This window comes from Schistocerca cancellata, chromosome 6 (genome assembly GCF_023864275.1).
Source record: "Schistocerca cancellata isolate TAMUIC-IGC-003103 chromosome 6, iqSchCanc2.1, whole genome shotgun sequence".
In the NCBI taxonomy this organism is placed as follows: Eukaryota; Metazoa; Arthropoda; class Insecta; order Orthoptera; family Acrididae; genus Schistocerca; species Schistocerca cancellata.
Window position 1 is genome coordinate 347760044 of NC_064631.1, and position 19398 is coordinate 347779441.

Below are 19398 nucleotides of genomic sequence, written 5' to 3' on the forward strand. Positions count from 1 at the left end.
CACCCCACACCATTACAGTGCCTCCACAAGTTGAGCAGTTCCCTGCTGACATGCAGGGTCCATAGATTCATGAGGTTATCTTCATACCTGTACATGTCCATTTACTCGAGACAATTTGAAATGAGACTCATCCGACCAGACAACATATTTAATGTCATGAGCAGCCCAATGTCAGTGTTGATGGGCCCAGGCGAAGTGTAAAGCTTTGTGTCATGCAATCATCAAGGGTACACGAGTGGTCCTTCGTCTCCAAAAGCCCATATTGAGTTCCATTGAATGGTTTGCACGCTGACACTTGTTGATGGTCCAGTATTGAAATCTGCAGCAATTTGTGGTAAGGTTGCACTTATGTCACATTGAACGATTCTCCTCAGTCGTCGTTGGTCCCTTTCTTGCAGGATCTTTTTCTGGCCGCAGCAGTGTTGGAGATTTGATGGTTTGCCGGATTCCTGATATTCACAGTACACTCATGAAATGGTCATACAGGAAAATTTCCACTACATCACTACCTTGGATATGCTGTGTCCCATTGCTCATACGCTGACAATAATGCCATGTTCAGATTCACTTAAAACTTGATAACATGCCATTGTAGTAGCAGTAACCGATATAAGAACTGCGCCAGTCATTTGTTGTCTTATATAGGCATTAAAGTGCAAAGGAGGTGATGGGAATGCTAAAACATTATCATTTCAACAGAATTAACAATGGAGACTTTCATTTGGATCAGATAACTGGAATAAGGAAGCTAAATGAGAGGCTGCTAAGAAAAACAGCAACCGCTTTGGACTGCATGTCTTCACAGATTAAATGTCTTGTGGTAGAATCTATTAAGGTAACACCAATGATTTTTCATGGGTAGTATATCAGATGTGAAACATTATTACAGTGAAAATGGTATGTACATTGAGCTGGTAATTATTTTAAATGGTAAAACTGTCTGTGCAATGTTCTTTTATTTTGAGCAGTCCCAGCCTACTTTTTACCCTGTCCCTCTGTAGTGCTTTCAGTTTGATTAGGGCAGTGGTTGTTTTAAAATGTACCGGAGCTGAAAAGTTTTGTGGTTGGTATGAGAAATAACCCAGTATCATCATCGTCATCATCATCATCAAATTGCAATGGAGAACTGAAATTCTTGGCACTGCTGTCACCTTAGTGACGATAGGAGGGGCTGATCAGTGGAAACATATTAACTGAATGTGACCTACTTATAAAATTTCTACCTGCTTTGGCTTTGTCCATAAGTCATGGGGCCTTTAACTGTTGTAACATATATAAACAAAAAAAATCTGTTATTCCATGTATACTCTTTATCTTTTAGGTTGGTGTAATCTGTCCTTTCTTTGTTTCTATTGTCATAGCAAACAAAGAAAATTACCATAAAAATGACTGAAAGTATTTGGAGTGTGGCATTGTATGGAAATGAAAAGTGAACAGTAAATTGAAACTATTGTGAAGTGTGGTGTTGCAAAAGAAACTTGAAGATTAGCTAGATGGAATGAGAGACTAATGAAAAGGTACTATGCCACATTATTGTTGTTGTGGTCTTCAGTCCTGAGACTTGTTTGATGCAGCTCTCCATGCTACTCTATCTTGTGCAAGCTTCTTCATCTCCCAGTACTTACTGCAACCTAAATCCTTCTGAATCTGCTTAGTGTATTCATTTTTTGGTCTCCCTCTATGATTTTTACTCTCCACGCTGCCCTCCAATGCTAAATTCGTAATCCCTTGATGCCTCAGAAAACGTCCCACCAACCGGTCCCTCCTCCTTGTCAAGTAGTGCCACAAACTCCTCTTCTCCCCAATTCTATTCAGTACTTCCTCATTAGTTATGTGATCTACCCATCAAATCTGCATTCTTCTGTAGCACCACATTTCGAAAGCTTCTATTCTCTTCTTGGCCAAACTATTTATCGTCCATGTTTCTCTTCCATACATGGCTACACTCCATATGAATACTTTCAGAAACGACTTCCTGACACTTAAATCTATACTCGATGTTAACATGCCATTGCCAGTCTACATTTTATATCCTTTCTACTTCGACCATCATCAGTTATTTTGCCCCCCAAAACTCTCGAATTCCACTCACCCATGACTATTAAATTTTCGTCTCTGTTCACTACCTGAATAATTTTTTTTATCTCACCATACATTTCATCAGTTTCTTCATCGTCTGCAGAGCTAGTTGGCATATAAACTTGCACTACTGTAGTAGGCATGGGCTTCGTGTCCATCTTGGCCACAATAATTGAGTTCACTATGCTGTTTGTAGTAGCTTACCCGTACGCCTATTTTGTTATTCATTATTAAACCTACTCCTGCATTACCCCTATTTGATTTTGTGTTTATAACCCTGTATTCACCTGACCAAAAGTCTTGTTCCTCCTGCCACCGAACTTCACTAACTTCTACTATATTTAACTTTAACCTCTCCATTTCCCTTTTGAATTTTCTAACCTACCTGCCCAATTAAGGGATGTGATATTCCATGCTCCGATCCGTAGAACGCCAGTTTTCTTTCTCCTGATAACGATGTGCTCTTGAGTAGTCCCTGCCAAGAGATCCAAATGGGGGACTATTTTACCTCCGGAATATTTTACCCAAGAGGATGCCATCATCATTCAACCATACAGTAAAGCTGCATGCCCTCGGGAAAAATTATGGCTGTAGTTACCCCTTGCTTTCAGCCATTCGCACTACCAGCACAGCAAGGCCTTTTTGGTTAGTGTTACAAGGCCAGGTCAGTCAATCATCCAGACTGTTGCCCGTGCAGCTACGGAAAAGGCTGCTGCCCCTCTTCAGGCACCACACGTTTGTCTGGCCTCTCAGCAGATACCCCTCCATTGTGGTTGCACCTACGGTATGGCCATCTTTATCGCTGAGGCATGCAAGTCTCCCCCCCAACGGCAAGGTCCATGGTTCATGGGGGGTGGGAGGTACTATGCCACAACTTGACCAAAAGAGAATGTAGCTTGGTAACACACCACCTGGGGCATCAAAGATGGGATTTTTGGCTTTGGAGGAAAGAGGGGGGGGGGGGGGGGGATGTGATTACCAAGTCAAGCAATGGAAAAACCTGGGATGTAATAACAGTAATATGAAATGTCAACAATATGAAATGAATATATTGCTACTCACCACATAGAAGTGGTATTGTGTGGCAGACAAGAAAATTGAAGGACGACTGCTAGATATTAACATGTATTGGACTAAATCCTTCACCATATGCGCGCGCGCGCGCGCGCACACGCACGCACACACACACACACACACACACACACACACACACACACACACACATTACTCATGCACACATGACCACTGTCATTTCCGGACACTAAGGCCCAACTTTGACTGCGGTGAGGATTGATCTCACCTGTGGTGGGTAGGGTAAAGGGAGGGAGAGAGGGAAGTAGTGAAGGGAAAAGGATGACACAAGTATGCTTGGGGTGGGAGGGCTGGGTCAGGAGGAGACACATTGTGGGAACTGCTCGCCAGGTTTTGAAAGGGTGCGTTTCTGGATGAGGTATCGAATATACTGCTTCCCCCTACCTATACCTCCCGAGGAGATCACGAATGTAAAATTAGAGAGATTCGAGTGCGTACGGAGGCTTTCAGACAGTCGTTCTTCCCGCGAACCATACGCGACTGGAACAGAAAAGGGAGGTAATGACAGTGGCACGTGAAGTGCCCTCCGCCACACACTGTTGGGTGGCTTGCGGAGTATAAATGTAGATGTAGATGTAGATGGACAGGGCAGTGGGTCACTAGGTGCAGTGTTGGTGGGAGGCTGTACTGAAGGGTTGGGAGGTAGGGGGCAGAAGAGGAACAGCGAAGGGGAATGGACAGTGCAGGTGCACTGTTGGAATAGAAGGCACATGTCAGGTTGGAGTGGGAGTAGGGAGGGGGATAGAGGCAGGTGGAGGACAGGGAGTAGTGAATATGGGTGTCATGACAGATACAGGAACAAAGGATAAAGGATATTTTGCTGGGTCATTTCCTTCTTGTGCAGTTCAGAAAAAGTTGGTGTTGGTGAGAAGAATCCAGACGGCACAGGTCATGAAGGAGTAGTTGAAGTCAAGCATATCGTGTTGGGTGGCATGCTTATCAAAAGAGTGGTCTAATTGTCTCTTAGGCACAGTTTGGTGGTGCCCATTCAATGCGCACGGCAGCTTGTTATAATCATGACCACATAGAGTGCTTCACAGTGGTTGCAGCCAATTTGGAAGACCACATGTCTCAGTTCACAGGTGGCCTGCCTTTGATGTGGTTGGAAATCTCTGCGACAGGACAGGAGTAGGCGGTAACAGGAGGATGTATGGGGCATGTCTTGCGTCTAGGTCTATTACAGAGGTAAGGGCAATGGGACAAGGGGTTTTGAGCAGGGGTGGAATTTGGAAGGACAAGAATATTGTATAGTTGGGTAAGTGGTGGAATGCCACTGTGGGTGGATTGGGAGGATAAGGGGGAGCATATTTGGGTGAGTGGTGGAATGCCCCTGTGGGTGGATTGGGAGGATAAGGGGAGCATATTTGTCATTTCCAGCATGATGAGGGGTGGTTGAAATCCTGACAGAGAGAATGATTCTGTTGTTCCAGTCCTGCATGGTATTGAGTCACAAGGGGGCACTCCTTGCTGGCCAGTCAGTGGATATGTGGTGGGTGTAGATGACTGGGGATACAATGCTCAGGAGCTCTGTTTCTAGACAAGATGGAGAAGGAAACTGTGGTCCGGGAAGGCCTATGTGAAATCCTTGGCATATTTGAAGAGAGATTGCACATCCCTACAGATGTGACAGCCACGGGTTGCTAGGTTCTGTGGAAGGGACTTTCGTGTGAAATGGATGGCAGCTGTTGATGTGGAGGTACAGTTGCTGATTAGTAGGTTAGGTGTTGACTGAGGTAGTGATTTAGCTATCTGTGAGGGAGAGGTCAACATTGAGGAAGAGGGTCATGCTGCTTATGACACAAAGCAATGAACTCTCATGGACAGTAGCTGCAGCACCCTGTTTCCCACATTCTTTCTGCCGATTTATTATTGCTTGACCACCCAATTTATCCCACCACCTTCCTTCACCCACATATATTTTCTAATTTTTTCTTGATCCTGCATGCACCATAAATATGATATTGCACCTTGTATGCAACAGCCCTCCTCGTCCCTTATTCACGCATGCTATGTACTGACCTCACTCAAGCTGTTTGCAGCCACTGCCCCTTCTCTCCACTCGTATTGACCCACAACACACCCCACTCAGTTCCTGTCTCTTTGTTTTTTCACTGTGATTTCATGTTGCTCTTATTTCGTTTTCACTAATTATTTTAAACTATACTTTGTCGAGTTTCACCATAATTTCTTCCTTATACTACATCTGATTTCATCTTTTATTAGTTTTTCGAGATATTCCCATGATTTTTATGAGCTTTTTTAATCCTCCATTATGGATATCTGCTTCTGCCAGCTGTGCCAATACAGAAAAGTTTCCCTATTCCTAGCCATAACCCTGTCCCACATATTGTTTTTGCATTATTGCTAGCTTAAGGAATCCCTCCAAATGGCCTGGCTATCAAATTACCCATCTACGGCTGCATCTCATCCTTCCACAATGACCTCCATCTGTACAAATTCTGTCAGTTTATAGTGCTCACTGAACAAGCCCTGCAGAACCTCATAAATCAGACCCATAGTCTCCTCACACTAACTCTGCTCCATCTGTAAAATCCTCTTGCTCTGCAATCCCGAATTCCTATAGCCCATCTCCCAGATTGAAACCCCCCTCCCCTCCAGGAACTATAGTAGAATGCCACCTCAAAAAAATCATCCATTCACGTCATACTCCCACTTTGGACTACCACTATGTACCACTACAAGAGGCTCCATCAAAGCTCACTCACACCACATTGTAACTATTGAACCCTTCTTGCAGACCTACTTCATCTTCCACTGGCAGAATCTCCTCCTGTCAGCTTATAGAACCCAGAGCCTAAACAGACCCACAATTCAGTTAAGAACCTGTCCTCCAGAAGCCTCATTCCCACAGAAATATCAGTCCTTTCCAGAATTCTGTAGCCTCAGGCCTTGCCTTACCATCATACCCCAAATTACTCAAAGTAAAAAAACCACCTCACATCCGCAAAAAGAATTGCAATCCAATATCTAAAAACTTTTAATCCTAGCTGATGACAAAGATTCACCACAATGGTTCTGAAACACAAAGATTTTTTGACTTAGAGGCTCCAGACATGTTCGTTTACAACGCTAGACACAGAGATTGCATTACAGGAAGCTGGCAGGATCCCCCCATCCCAAAACCTCTCCCGTGAGTCTCCCTGTCTCCTCACCACCTCCACTCCCCACACGTCTACCTGCTACGTGCTTGATAAAATACGTAAACCCAACCACCCAGGATGCCCCATTTTGGCTGGATAGTGCGTCCACACAGAGAATCTGTGCCCATTTGTACCAACAATCTGTGACCCAAATCTACCCTCCTATATATGGAAGACAGTAATTATTTCCACGACCACCTCTCCACAGTTCCTGTTCCTTTACTACCTAACACCCTGCTTATAATTGTTGATGCCACTTCTCTCTACACTAATATCTCCAATGCCCATGGCCATTACACCATTGAACAGTACCTGTCCCAATGCCTGACCAACTCCAAACTTAGACTTGACAACTGCCACCATTCCACACTGAGAAGCCCCTTTGATATGGCCTAGCCACCCCGTATTTGTGAAAATAAATTCAATTCAAAGTATGCCAAAGATCTCAATGACGTCTTCACTGACCAAAATTTCCTGTCACACAGTGTCCAAAAACAGAGCTCCCAAGCTTGGCCGCTTCAGTCATCTACCGTCCCCTTCGTGACCATTGATTGGCCACTGAGAAGTTACCCTTCTCAGTCAGGAGGACTGGAGCAATTGTATCACATTCTCCATTAGGCTCATGAGTAACTCTTGTCACAACCAAAATGAGAAAACAACTGTCCTCTGCACGCTTCCCACAGCGGCACTTCGACTGATTTATGGCATGAGCCATATGGATTCTTTGCACTGACATCAGCGTTTCTGAATCATGCAGGTGGAAAGCTTCTCTGTGACATATACTTTGTTCATGTAATCCACATGATGATGTCAACTTTCACCTGTCCCTGTCCCGCCTGCCTCTATCCCTTTCCCAGCTCCCACTCCTTCCTCACACAAGCCTTCTATTCTGCCAGCACATCTGGATAGTCCTTTCCCTTTCTCTGCTCCTCTCCTCTCCCTCCTCCTGCTCCTCCTCCCTCTCCTTTCATGCCCCCTCCCCAATCCCAAAGAGCATAGCAACCTGATACTGCACCTGGCACCTTATCCTGTCCTGTAAATGTCGTGGCACACTCACACAGGCGCCATTACAGCATCTCTTCCTGCTACCTACCCCAGCCAAGTGCTACTCACTGCAGTCGCTGTTTGATCTTAGTGCCCAGAGACAATAGTGGCTGTGTGTGTGTGTGTGTGTGTGTGTGTGTGTGTGTGTGTGTGTGTGTGTGCAGACTGTCTACATCTTCATGAAGGATTTGGTGCAGTAGTTGATAATATCAAAGTAATCTTTCAAGTGTATATGTCTGCCACTATGCCTTCTCCATGTAGTGAGTAGCAATCTATCTGTTTCATATTGTTATTATTCCTTGTACCATGTCACATCATCCTGTGAATAATAGTACTAGATTCAGATTTGTAGCAACAGTCTCATTCTTATTTGATCTGTTTTTGAGGAGGTGGTATTGTTGAAGTTTGAAAAAATTCCCCTATATTGAATGTTCTAGAGAAACAGAAAATTCCTTAACAAAATAGAATTGTTCCCAAATTTGTGACTGCTCTACTCTATTAAAAATAGTAGGAAACACTGTAAGATGATTAAAATAGTTATAGTTCTTTTTCTTTCTCTGTGTGCACATTACTATAACAGAGACTTACTTTCCATTACAGACTTAAAGGAAAGAAATGGATCTGGAGAATCATCAGGAGAAGAAGACTCAGATGAAGATGAGGAACCTAATCGTTCACAGCAAGAATCTACTCATGATGAGGTAAATGAAAGTGTCTGCTACATTTGCTCAATTAATTTTAAAATTTTCTTTCTGTATCATTTTGAATTTTTTTCTCCTTACACATAATATTGCTGTTAACGAAACTGAAACTTGTTTTACTCTTATGTACACTCTGATCACACAGAAAATTATGACCACCGACCTACTACCAATATAAATCCGTTCAGGCGATAGGAGCATCACCTGGCGAGGAATGACTGTTTATCAGACACACACACACACACACACACACACACACACACACACACAATGCTTGTAGTATCAATGAGCATGCTGTCCGTGTGTAGAATGGGGAAGGTGCATAATCTGTCCAAGTTTGACTGGCCCGGAGGCTTCGCATGAACATTTCAGAAACTGCAATGACTTGTCAAGTGTTCAAGAATTGCTGTGGGGAGTATTTTCAGCATGAGGCGAAACCAAGATGAAACCATGACCAGATGTCGTGGGGTTGGGCAGCCACCCTCATTACAGATTTTGGACATTGTAGGCTGAGCAGACTGGTAAAACAGGATAGGCGGAGCGAACTGTGGCAGAACTAGTATCAGACTTTAATACTGGCCAGAGTACAAATGTGTGTGAATACACAGTGCACCCAACACTCCTTATGATGGGCCTCAACAGTCGACGGCCAATGCGTGTGCCAATGTTAACACCCATGACATTGGCAACTATGACTGAAATGGGCATCTGACCATCAGCACTGGAAATTGGCGCAGTGGCAGAGTGTTGTGTGGTCTAATGAGGCCCAATATCATCTTCATCATGCCGAATCGATTGTTTTCCAAGGGAACCACTCCTTGATACCTATACTGAAGCACAGAGATAAGCTCTGGGGACCAAACATGAGGCTTTTATGGGTCCCATAGAGCTTGTACAAGGCACCATGACAGTCAAGGAGTATTGTGCACTGGTTGCTGACCGCATACATCCCTTCATGACGATCACCTTTCCTGACGGCAGCAGCATTTTTCAACAAGATAATGTGCTGTGTCACAAGACTAGGAGTGTGATGGAGTGGTTTGAGGAACACAGTGGTGAATTCCAGTTCGTCATATCTGAACCTGATTGAACAGATTTGTGATGTGATTTAACATGCCCTCAGAGCTCTTCACCCACCTCCCTAGAATTTATGGGAATTAGGTGATGTGTGTGTAGATGTGGTGCCAACTCTCTCCAGGGACCTACCAAGGTCTCATTACTTCCATGCCATGGTGAGTTGCTACTCTTATCCGTGCCAAAGGTGGACAAACCAGTTATTAGGTAGGTGGTCATAATGTCCTGACTGATCATTGTATACATGTTTGTTTTTTCCGTGTGTCATGACATAAGATAAAAGTAGACAAGTTGCATCAGTTAGATAGTATGATAGGAGGCACATTAGATGCTGTGGTTAGTGCACTTGTTTGCAACTGTAAAATGTTCTATTTGGAGAAGTGCATTCATCTGCAGCTACATGACTATTCAGCAATTCACATGTAGGTTCTTGGCAGAGGGTTCATTGAACCACTTTCAGATTATTTCTCTAATGTTCCACTCTTGAATAGTACGTGGGGGGGGGGGGGGGACACTTAAATCTTTCCATGCAAGTTCTCATTTCTCTTATTTTATTATCATGGTCATTTATTCCTATGTAGTTGGCAGTCAACAAAATATTTTTGAATTCAGAGGAGAAAGTTGGTGATTGAACTTTTGTGAAAAGATCTGGCCACAACGAGAAACGTCTTTGTTTTAATGATCGCCACCCCAACTCCTGTACCATTCTCTGGGTTTCTCTCCCCTATTCTGTGAGAACACAAAATGAGTTGCCCTTCTTTGATTTTTTTTCGACATCCTCTTCAGTATTATCCATTAAAGATCCATACCATGAACAGTACTCCTGAAGAATATGGTCAACTAAAGCGTAAGCAATCTCTTTAGTAGATTTTCTGCATCATCTAAGTGTTCTACTAATAAGACACAGTTGTTCATCTCCCCCTTAACATTCTGTACATGATCATTTCAATTTAAATTGTTTGTAATTGCAATCCCTAGGTACTTGGTTGAAACAGAAACTTTAAAATGTGAGTAATTTACCGTGTAACTGAAATATTATGGATTCCTTTTAGTACTGATGTGGATGACCTCACATTTTTTACTATGTAGAATGAGTGTCAAAATCATTTTGCAATCCCTTTTGGTGATTAACTGATACAGTGCCCATCTTCAAAGTTGAAATGTGTGTTAAGATAGTAAACATACTGTGACTATCTCCGTTGTCACTTATACAAATTAGTTTCTTTCTCACATTACTGCCATGTAGTAAATATCCCCCATCTTGATTTATCAGACAACTATTCACTTTTACTGCAGTTGTGGAATTGTATAAATCTCTTTACAGTCTGCCTAAGAGCATGGAAGCTCGTCAGCAGTTTTGTCAGTATTGCCATTGGAAGATGACTAACAGTGTCTGCCTGTTGTGGCAGACACTTGGTGTTTAACTTAGGATTGAGTTCAGGACAGTGTTCATGGAGATGGTGAGTAATAGCAGATGCATGAGTAGATAGCTGCTGTCAGCATTAAACAAATGAAATCAGAACTATGTAATTAAGTTAATAGACTAAATTCTTATTCTGGGACAGTCTGTAAAGATGAGACTTATGGAAATAATGGAAACTAAATAAGATTTTAAATGCAGAAGTGCAGTGCTTGCCAGCAATAAATATTACTAGAGAAATGAAATCATATATAGCAAGAAAGATAGTGAAAAACTTTGCTCTGCTTCGGCATGATGAAGATGATATTGGGCCTCATTAGACCACACAGATATACATATTATGGGTGTATGCACTAATCACATGTAAGCATTACTTAAACTTAATGAACAGGAGTTAACGTTATCAAACAGTGAGTCTGTAAAGAAATCTGATGATGTCAGTACCATGATGTGAAGAGTAAGCAGTAATGACATAAATCTCCAGAAAGACAATGGTACAGTTGTGTAAAAATGTGTCGGTGTTCAGTACCTGATGAAGAACAAATTTGGAGAAAGTACAACAAGAAGAAATGAAAGTGTTGTCTGTGGTCTTATTGGAATACTAAAAGTTAGAGTGAACTGGTTTAAGCTTCTGTAAAAGCAGTAGGGGGAAAAAAAGAAAACAACCCAGTCAGATGGCAACAAAGAGAAAAGTAAGGTGGCCACAGAAAAGCTATCACCTTGTTAAGCAGATGGAAAGTTGAAGTGTCAGTATGTAAATGAAGACTCAATGGAATTGGAGGGAAAAATATTTGGATGATGTAAGAAGGCTAAATTTTACTTTTACCTAGCATGTGGATGTTGGTTGGCATACAGAATATTTTTCCAATCCATTATGTTAAAAAATAAAAACAAATATTTACATTATACATAATGCATTGTTCAGCTGAAGAAGTTAGTTTCAGTCTTTGAGGCAAAATGCTAGTGTGCCATTATTTCTATATTTCATGTATTAGAAATGCAATATAGAATAAGGTGTGTGAAATGGCTTTTTGGAGGAGAAATTGGCACAGAAAAATATTGTGTTTGTGTGAGAGGAAAATGCTGTAATTGAGAGCAAGCTGTGATTCAAATAAGCTTTCACTGTCTGCTTTAGTTGACCACTGTTTGTGATTAGCAGTTAATTCGAGCTCAGTTTATTGAATTCCAATCTCTTAAAGACATGACTAACTTGTTTTTTCCTCAGATGAGGTTATTAGGAAAGAAACACACATTAATTATTACAAAAATGTGTTGTTTAGTTTTTCAGGACTTTCTGTCTCTGAATGTGACCAAAAAAGCTTTGATTGCAGTTTGGCAGTGTAGACTATGAATTAGCCCCTTGGCTTAATTAGTCGATGCAATTTGCCCCTATGTCCAAAATAGGAAATGGTTTCTAGGGAATATGGAATGGGAAAAATGGCGAATGTGATATCATTTTTCTTCTAAGTTCATAATCATCATTAGCCAAATTTTTTTCTACTTGTGAAAAACATTCTGATTCAGTCTACTCCAGATTTACAGTGTTCAGTGGAACACACCCAAGAATGTTGTACATTTTCAATCCATTTTTTAGGCTACTTTCTTATCTGTCTGTCCATTTGGTACAAATTTTGCAATTGATTTTAAATTAACTTCCTGATGAGTTACAGATGTGAAATTTTAAACATAGCTCAGAACAGAATGACAGTGCAATACTGACTCATATTCTTGTTGGTCTGTTTGTTAGGGCTAGGGCTAGAGGCCTAGGGCTTGGGCTAGGGCTAGGGCTAGGGCTAGGAGTGGTGTGGAAATGCCTGACACCAGTTTTCCCTGCAGGACCAGCTTATTGTGTGGGTAGTATCGGAAAGCATTCCAGGTAATATGAGAGTGAACAGACATTGCTGGGGACTGGTCGGGGGGGAAGGAGGAAGGGGGGGGGGGGGGTTAGGAGAAAGAGGAGATGGGTAGAGAAAGGGGAAGCGGATGTGTATACATTATATGTGACATAACTGAACAAGGAAAGCTGCATTGAGTCGATAAGTCATAGAATAACTCCTAATATTGTGTTGGACCACCTTCTGCCCAGTGTAGTGTAGCAACTTGAAATGAAGTGGCATGGACTCAACAAGTTGTTTGAAGCTCCTGCATAAGTACTGAGCCATGCTGCCTGTGTAGCTGTCCATTGCTAAAGTGTTGCTGATGCAGGTTTTTGTGCACGAACTGACCTCATGATTGTGTCCCATAAATGTTTGGTGTGATTCATGTTGGGGTGATCTCGATGGCCAAATCATTCACTCGAATTGTCCAGAATGTTCTTCGGACGAATCGTGAACAGTTGTGGGCCAGTGATATGTTACATTGTCTTCCACAAAAATTCCATTATTGTTTGGGAACATGAAGTCTATGAATGGCTGCAAATGGTCTCAAAGTAGTGAAACATAACCAAGGACCCAGTTCATTCCATGTAAATACAGCCAACACCATTATGGAGCCACCATCAACTTGCACAGTGTCATGACAACATGGGTCCATGGCTTCATGGTGTTTGTGCTACAGTCAACCCTACCATCAGCTCGTACCACCTGAAATCGGGACTCCTCTGACCAGGCCATAGTTTTCCTGCCATCTAGGATCCTGCCGATATGTTCATGAGCCCTGGAGAGGAGCTGCAGGCGATGTCATTATGTTACAAAAGACACTCGCATTGGTTATTTGCTGCTTTAGCCCACTAACGCCATATTTTGCTGCACTGGCCTAATTAATACATTTGTCATAGATTTGACATTGATTTCTGCTGGTATTTCACACAATGTTGTTTGTCTGTAAGCATAGAAAATTCGAAGCAAACGTCACTGCTCTCAGTAATGTGAAGGCTGTTGGCCAATGCATTGTCCATGGTGAGAAGTAATTCCTAAAATGTGGTACTCTAAGCAGTCTGGTCACTGTGGATCTCATAATGTTGAAATACCTAACAATTTCCAAAAGGAATTTCCTATGTGCCCCCCATTCAGAGTCTGTTAATTCCCATCATGCAGGCATAATCACGTTGGAAACCTTTTCATCGTGCGCGCCCACACACACACACACACACACACACACACACACACACACAACTAAAAAGCAGAAAATAATTATTTAGATAAAAATGAGTTTTTAATAAAAAAGTTTTTAAATTGGACCAAAAGTTAAGAAAATTAAGAAAAATACTGGCAAGCAAAACATCTGGGTGTGAAACAGCCCATGTTTACAAGAATAAAATCCCATGGTTCAAGTTGGCTGATTCTTTTTTAAGGAAAGTAGTTGAAAGGAGGAAAGGCTACAGAAATCTGGAAATATGAATTCTTTATTCAATATTTACTTAAAACACCACAGCAATGCTTCTCATTCACTAGTTGTCCTGTGGATGATTAAAATAACTTCTAAGGTCTTCTAGTACAATTCCTTTCAGCAAGTGCATTGAGCAGCTGAGTTGTTGTCTTCTCTTTAGCCAATCATGAATCCAAACACATTTCTCTCTCTCTCTCTCTCTCTCTCTCTCTCTCTCTCTCTCTCTCTCGTCGTATGCAGTGATTTCATGCAAACAAGCAGTAACTCTGCCACAACTCTTGCAGTTGCCGAAACATTCATTTACACACAGTCGTGTCACTCACAAAATGATGAAACTGAAGCATACATTGTTAGCAACCTGTCTAGACATACACAAAACCATTTGTGTGCAGCTCGTTTCACCCAAGTGACACAAGCCAGTGTCATTCTGTAAACTAGACTGAAGGCAAAAAAAGAAGAAGAAAAAGAAGAAGAAGAAATGCACCTTGAAGGAGTTACACAAATTGGCCACAAATTGATATTCATACAGGTTTTGATGGGAAATGCTAACTTGTAAACCTTGGTGGCTGATGAATGCGTGGCACTGCAGTGCAATTTCACCGTGCAACTGGCAAGGATTGTAAACAGGGGAGACATTGATACCAGGTCATAAATCTATGTAAATTTCATTCTGTGTACTCAGTTGGACAGTAATTATGCCTTGACAGACACGTGAACAGTATACGCAGATATTAGCATTTGAGAGTGGGTGTGAAGTTGGGCTCAAAGAAGCTTGAGTCGCTTGACATTTGAATAGGAGTGATGCCACTATTCAACAGTGTCAGCAGGAATGGATGAATCATACGTGAACACAGCCTCAAGAAGGAACCGGTCGACCTAGAAAGATGATAAAAAGTGAGAACCAAGCAATCACCAGAGAGGACCGCAGATCTCCAGATTCATCATTATCATCAATCCATCATGAAACTGCTGCTTCAATGAGCATAAAGACCATTAACATATTGCTCACAGAATAGGGGGCTGAGCTCATGGTGCCCTTTGCACTGACTACCATTGACCTCTGTTCACCATAAAGCCTGTTTGCAGTGGTGTTGTACACATTCAGCATGGAATCTCATTGATGGGAGTAGAACTGTGTTAAGTGATGAGTCCTGTTTCAAATTGAGCACCAGTGGGCAGCGAAGATGTGTCTGGAGATGGCCTGGACAGCAATGGGACACCAACCTGTCTGTCACCTGCCATACATCCTGAGAACTGGGAATGATGGTTTGGGTTGCCATTTCATTTCATAGCAGGATTCCTTTGGTTGCCATCCGTAGTACCCTTGTAGTACAGTGGTGTGTTGACAGTATTCTTCGCCTCCTTTTGTTGCCCTTCATGCCAAGCCATCCTGGGCTTACATTTCAGTAAGATAACGCCTGCCCACATGTGATGAGAGTTTCTATTGCTTGTCTTTGTGCTTGCCAAATCCTACCTTGGCGAGCAAGGTCGTTGGATCTCTCTCCAGTTTAGAATATTTGGAATATTATGGTTATATAGCTCTCCAAACAGCTCAGAATTTTGACAATCTGAAGTGCCAACTGGACAGAATTTGGCACAATATCCCTCAGGACGTCCAACAGCTCTGTCAGCCAGTGCCAAACCAAATAACTACTTGCAGAAGAGCCAGAAGTGGATCAGTGTGTTATTTATTTGCTGAAGTTGTGAAGCTCTTTTTCTCTAGTGTGCATTCCACATTTTTGATTATAAATCACAAATAATGGATGTCACAGCTATTAAAAATTCACAAGCACCAATTTGCAGAACTATTTACATGGGGGTTAGAAATCTGTATAGGACTAGGAGAAATTATTTCATGTTCTTTAGCCCAATTTAAAAATGTATTATATTAAAAATTTATATTTATTTAAATTCTTATTCTCCCTGCTTTTTAGTTTTATTTAAATAATTATTCCCCTGATGTCTTCTTCCTGCTACCTTCCTTTATGTCACTGTCAAGGGATATTTATCATGAGAAATACAGAAAAGTACTTCATTACTGCATCACTGTTAGCTTCATAACAGTTACCATGTCATACTTAACTGCTATCTTGTCTCAGACAAAATCATTTGCCATCCTGTTCTCTTTTTTATCCCAAATTGCGTCTTTGCTCATCTAATTTAGTGACTCTCGATTTTTGAATACTTCGTCCATTGAAATGCCGCACATCACTGTCACATGTTAAATACATTTTTTGTAATGTTAAGTTTCTACAACGCTGTCATTATTCTCATTGTCTTTCTCTCCTCTACTTTTGGCTAAGCAGCCACTAGGTTCTCATGTAGGTAAATATGAGTTACTACTCGCAACTACAGAAAACCTTGGGCACCACAGGTTTGGTGGTGGTTACCTGGTGTTTGGGATGTTATCCTTTGTGACTGGGCTTGATATTGCTAACAAAATAGATGCAATTTTGTGGAACATTTCTGAGTTCAATTCTTTATTTCACCAAGTTAAATCAAATTGGGTCCAGAATGATGAGAAAATTTGTACTGAAAAGATACAAAACTGAATGACAGTAAGAGCAGAGATTTAGAACATGGGCTTGTGGAGATGCTGCTCAGGAGTTTAGAACTAAATGTTGAGCAAAAGGACAGTTTCATGTAGCCGTTTAGGAGCTGGTGTATTAGGAAGAGGCAGAGTGTACAAACTATTTTATTAACCAACAATAGTTTATGAAGGGTACACAAATTAGCCAGCATCTACTAAATATTTACCTCATAATTGTTCAGTCTTCTTTTTGTTCATTTAATCAATGAAAATTAATATAACAATGGATTATGCTTGTTTTAAGCTGTGAATGAAACATGAATCAAAGTGCTTTCCCAATTTCCAAAGCTACTAATAGTTGCATTTGCCTTTGTTCCTCCCTATCTGTATAGCTTACTGAAGAATTTTACTTAAATTGAAGATAAAAATTCCTTCAAGTGAGTACATTGTACGGTATTCAGTACTGTTGTTGGCCGAGAAGGGGACAGTCATCTATTTGCTTCAGAAACTGCATTGAACATTTCAAGATAATGTTGGGCATAAGTCTAAATCCTTACCGAAAAACAGGCTTCTTGGTATTAGAGTATAGAGGCTCATAATAGAAGACAAAAATCTTAAATCTTCCGAGGTAGAAATTGATCCTACATGCAAAACTGTTTAGGAAAGGTTTAACTGTCAATGATTGTCTAAAAGTTTTATAGTGCTTCTTCTGTCATTCACCTTACTCATTTGCTGAAGTAACCGAAGACTTCAGAAAAAAATCTTAATTCTGTAGTAAACGTGTTCTCAGGTTGTGCGTTAATAGATTGGATTTCTTCTACCATGTAATAGGCTAAACAAAATAAACACTTCACAAGTTTTAAATAAGACAAAACCACCAAAAAATTTCTTAAAGCTTTAATGAATAGTTACTGAGAAAGAACCCAGAAACTTACGAATGTCGGAAGTAATATTTGCTGGTTACAGACAACCTTAACCATTTTGAAAATATTTACAATGGCTCTGTGTTAGTGACCATGATGCAGTTGTAACAACAGAAAACTCTGAGGTATAGAAGGCTACAGGAACAAGGAGAAAATGGATAAGCAGATTATCTCATTTCTAAGATAGTAGTGTGAATCATTTAACTTAGGCAATGAATGTGTAGAGAAGCTGTAGCTAGAAATCAGTCAGTGTGTTGATACCATCAAAATAATGAAAAATGGCAAATGCACACAGTGATAACTAAACAATACCAAGAAGTTTCTTAAGGGACAACTCCTGCGGAACAATAAGAACAAAATGAAGTAAAAAGTTGATAATAGATAGTTATTAATTGAAACCCTATGAACTTCTAGAACGGCACATGCAAAGCTTTCATAACTATTACAGAAAAAATTTTGTCGCAAGATCTCTCTCAAAACTCGTAGAAAATTTGGTCACTTGTTGTCAATACCAAAAACATAATGTCCAGACACATGTTGATCAAGACAAGAAATGAAAGTTCTGGCAGATCGACAGACACACAAACGAACACAAACATACACACAAAATTCAAGCTTTTGCAACAAACTGTTGCCTCATCAGGAAAGAGGGAAGGAGAGGGAAAGACGAAAGGATGTGGGTTTTTAGGGAGAGGGTAAGGAGTCATTCCAGTCCTGGGAGCAGAAAGACTTACCTTATGGGGAAAAAAGGACGGGTATACACTCGCACACACACACATATCCAGACACAAGCAGACATATTTAAGTCTGCTTGTGTCTGTATATGTGTGGATGGATATGTGTGTGTGTGCGAGTGTATACCCGTCCTTTTTTCCCCATAAGGTAAGTCTTTCCGCTCCCAGGACTGGAATGCCTCCTTACCCTCTCCCTTAAAACCCACATCCTTTCGTCTTTCCCTCTCCTTCCCTCTTTCCTGATGAGGCAACAGTTTGTTGCGAAAGCTTGAATTTTGTGTGTATGTTTGTGTTCGTTTGTGTGTCTGTCGATCTGCCAGAACTTTCATTTGGTAAGTCACATCATCTTTGTTTTTAGGTATATTTTTCCTTCATGGAATGTTTCCTTCCATTATAACCATAAGACAAGAAAAGAAATATACATTAGAAAACAGAAAGCTACAATGACCCCAAAGATATTGAATTCTGTCTTTACGTGTCCCTCCACAAAGGAGAATTGAGCGATTTTGTTGTCATTCAGTTGGTATTTCTCTATTGTGATAATGATCCAGAGATAAAACAAAGTATTGTTAAAAACCAACTAAAATTATTAAAACCTGACAGTGGCCTAGGACATGATGGAATCATTTTTAGTTCACATGCATAATTTGCAAGTGAATTATCACTGTTCTTAATCCTCATTTTGCAAAGTCCAATTGGAAAAGAGGACTTGGGAATGAGGACAGATCATATCCATCCATCCATCCATCCAAAAGATAACAGAAGTGTAATATTACTCACCTCATTCTGTAGTAAAATTGTATAACATATTCAAAGATTAAACACTACATCCTCTCTGGAGCTAAATACCCTGCTTCAGGAAGAAATTAGAAATTATCAAATGTGCAAAATTTGACACACATTCTCACACTCACTAATTGCAAGGGCAATAGTAAAAGGTAACCCGGGGAATTAAGCATTTCTCAACTTTTGAAAAGCCTTTTATTTTATGTTCATACTGGACATATGGCCAGATTTTTAATTGTATTGAAAATTCATTGATACGTGCAATACAGTGTGCTAGACTGAGGGCTGCCAACACACACACGTTATTGCTGGCAGGTTACAGGGAAGTATAATGTTTACTATTCTTATTAGAGAAATGGTGGTATTTTAAAATCGGAGACCTTTTGCAAGTGACAAAGTTTTGTCTGATTAAAATTGTATTAACTTCTAGTCAGATCTTAGCACAAAGCAGGCAGGTGCCATGAATTCCACCTAGCCATACTTATGGGCCTCATGATACATAAAAATGTATCAGCCTTTGCGCTTTT

The 19398-nt window shown here is 40.9% G+C and overlaps 1 protein-coding gene across 2 annotated transcripts in view; it reads left to right on the forward strand.

Moving 5' to 3' along the window:
* LOC126190746 (pleckstrin homology domain-containing family F member 2) overlaps positions 1-19398 on the forward strand; it is a 144659-nt gene that overhangs the window by 113973 nt on the left and 11288 nt on the right. For both annotated transcript variants that reach the window (XM_049931245.1, XM_049931244.1), the window contains exon 8: positions 7977-8077. In XM_049931245.1, the coding sequence (XP_049787202.1) occupies positions 7977-8077 (101 nt within the window). The remainder of the gene's footprint in view (positions 1-7976; positions 8078-19398) is intronic.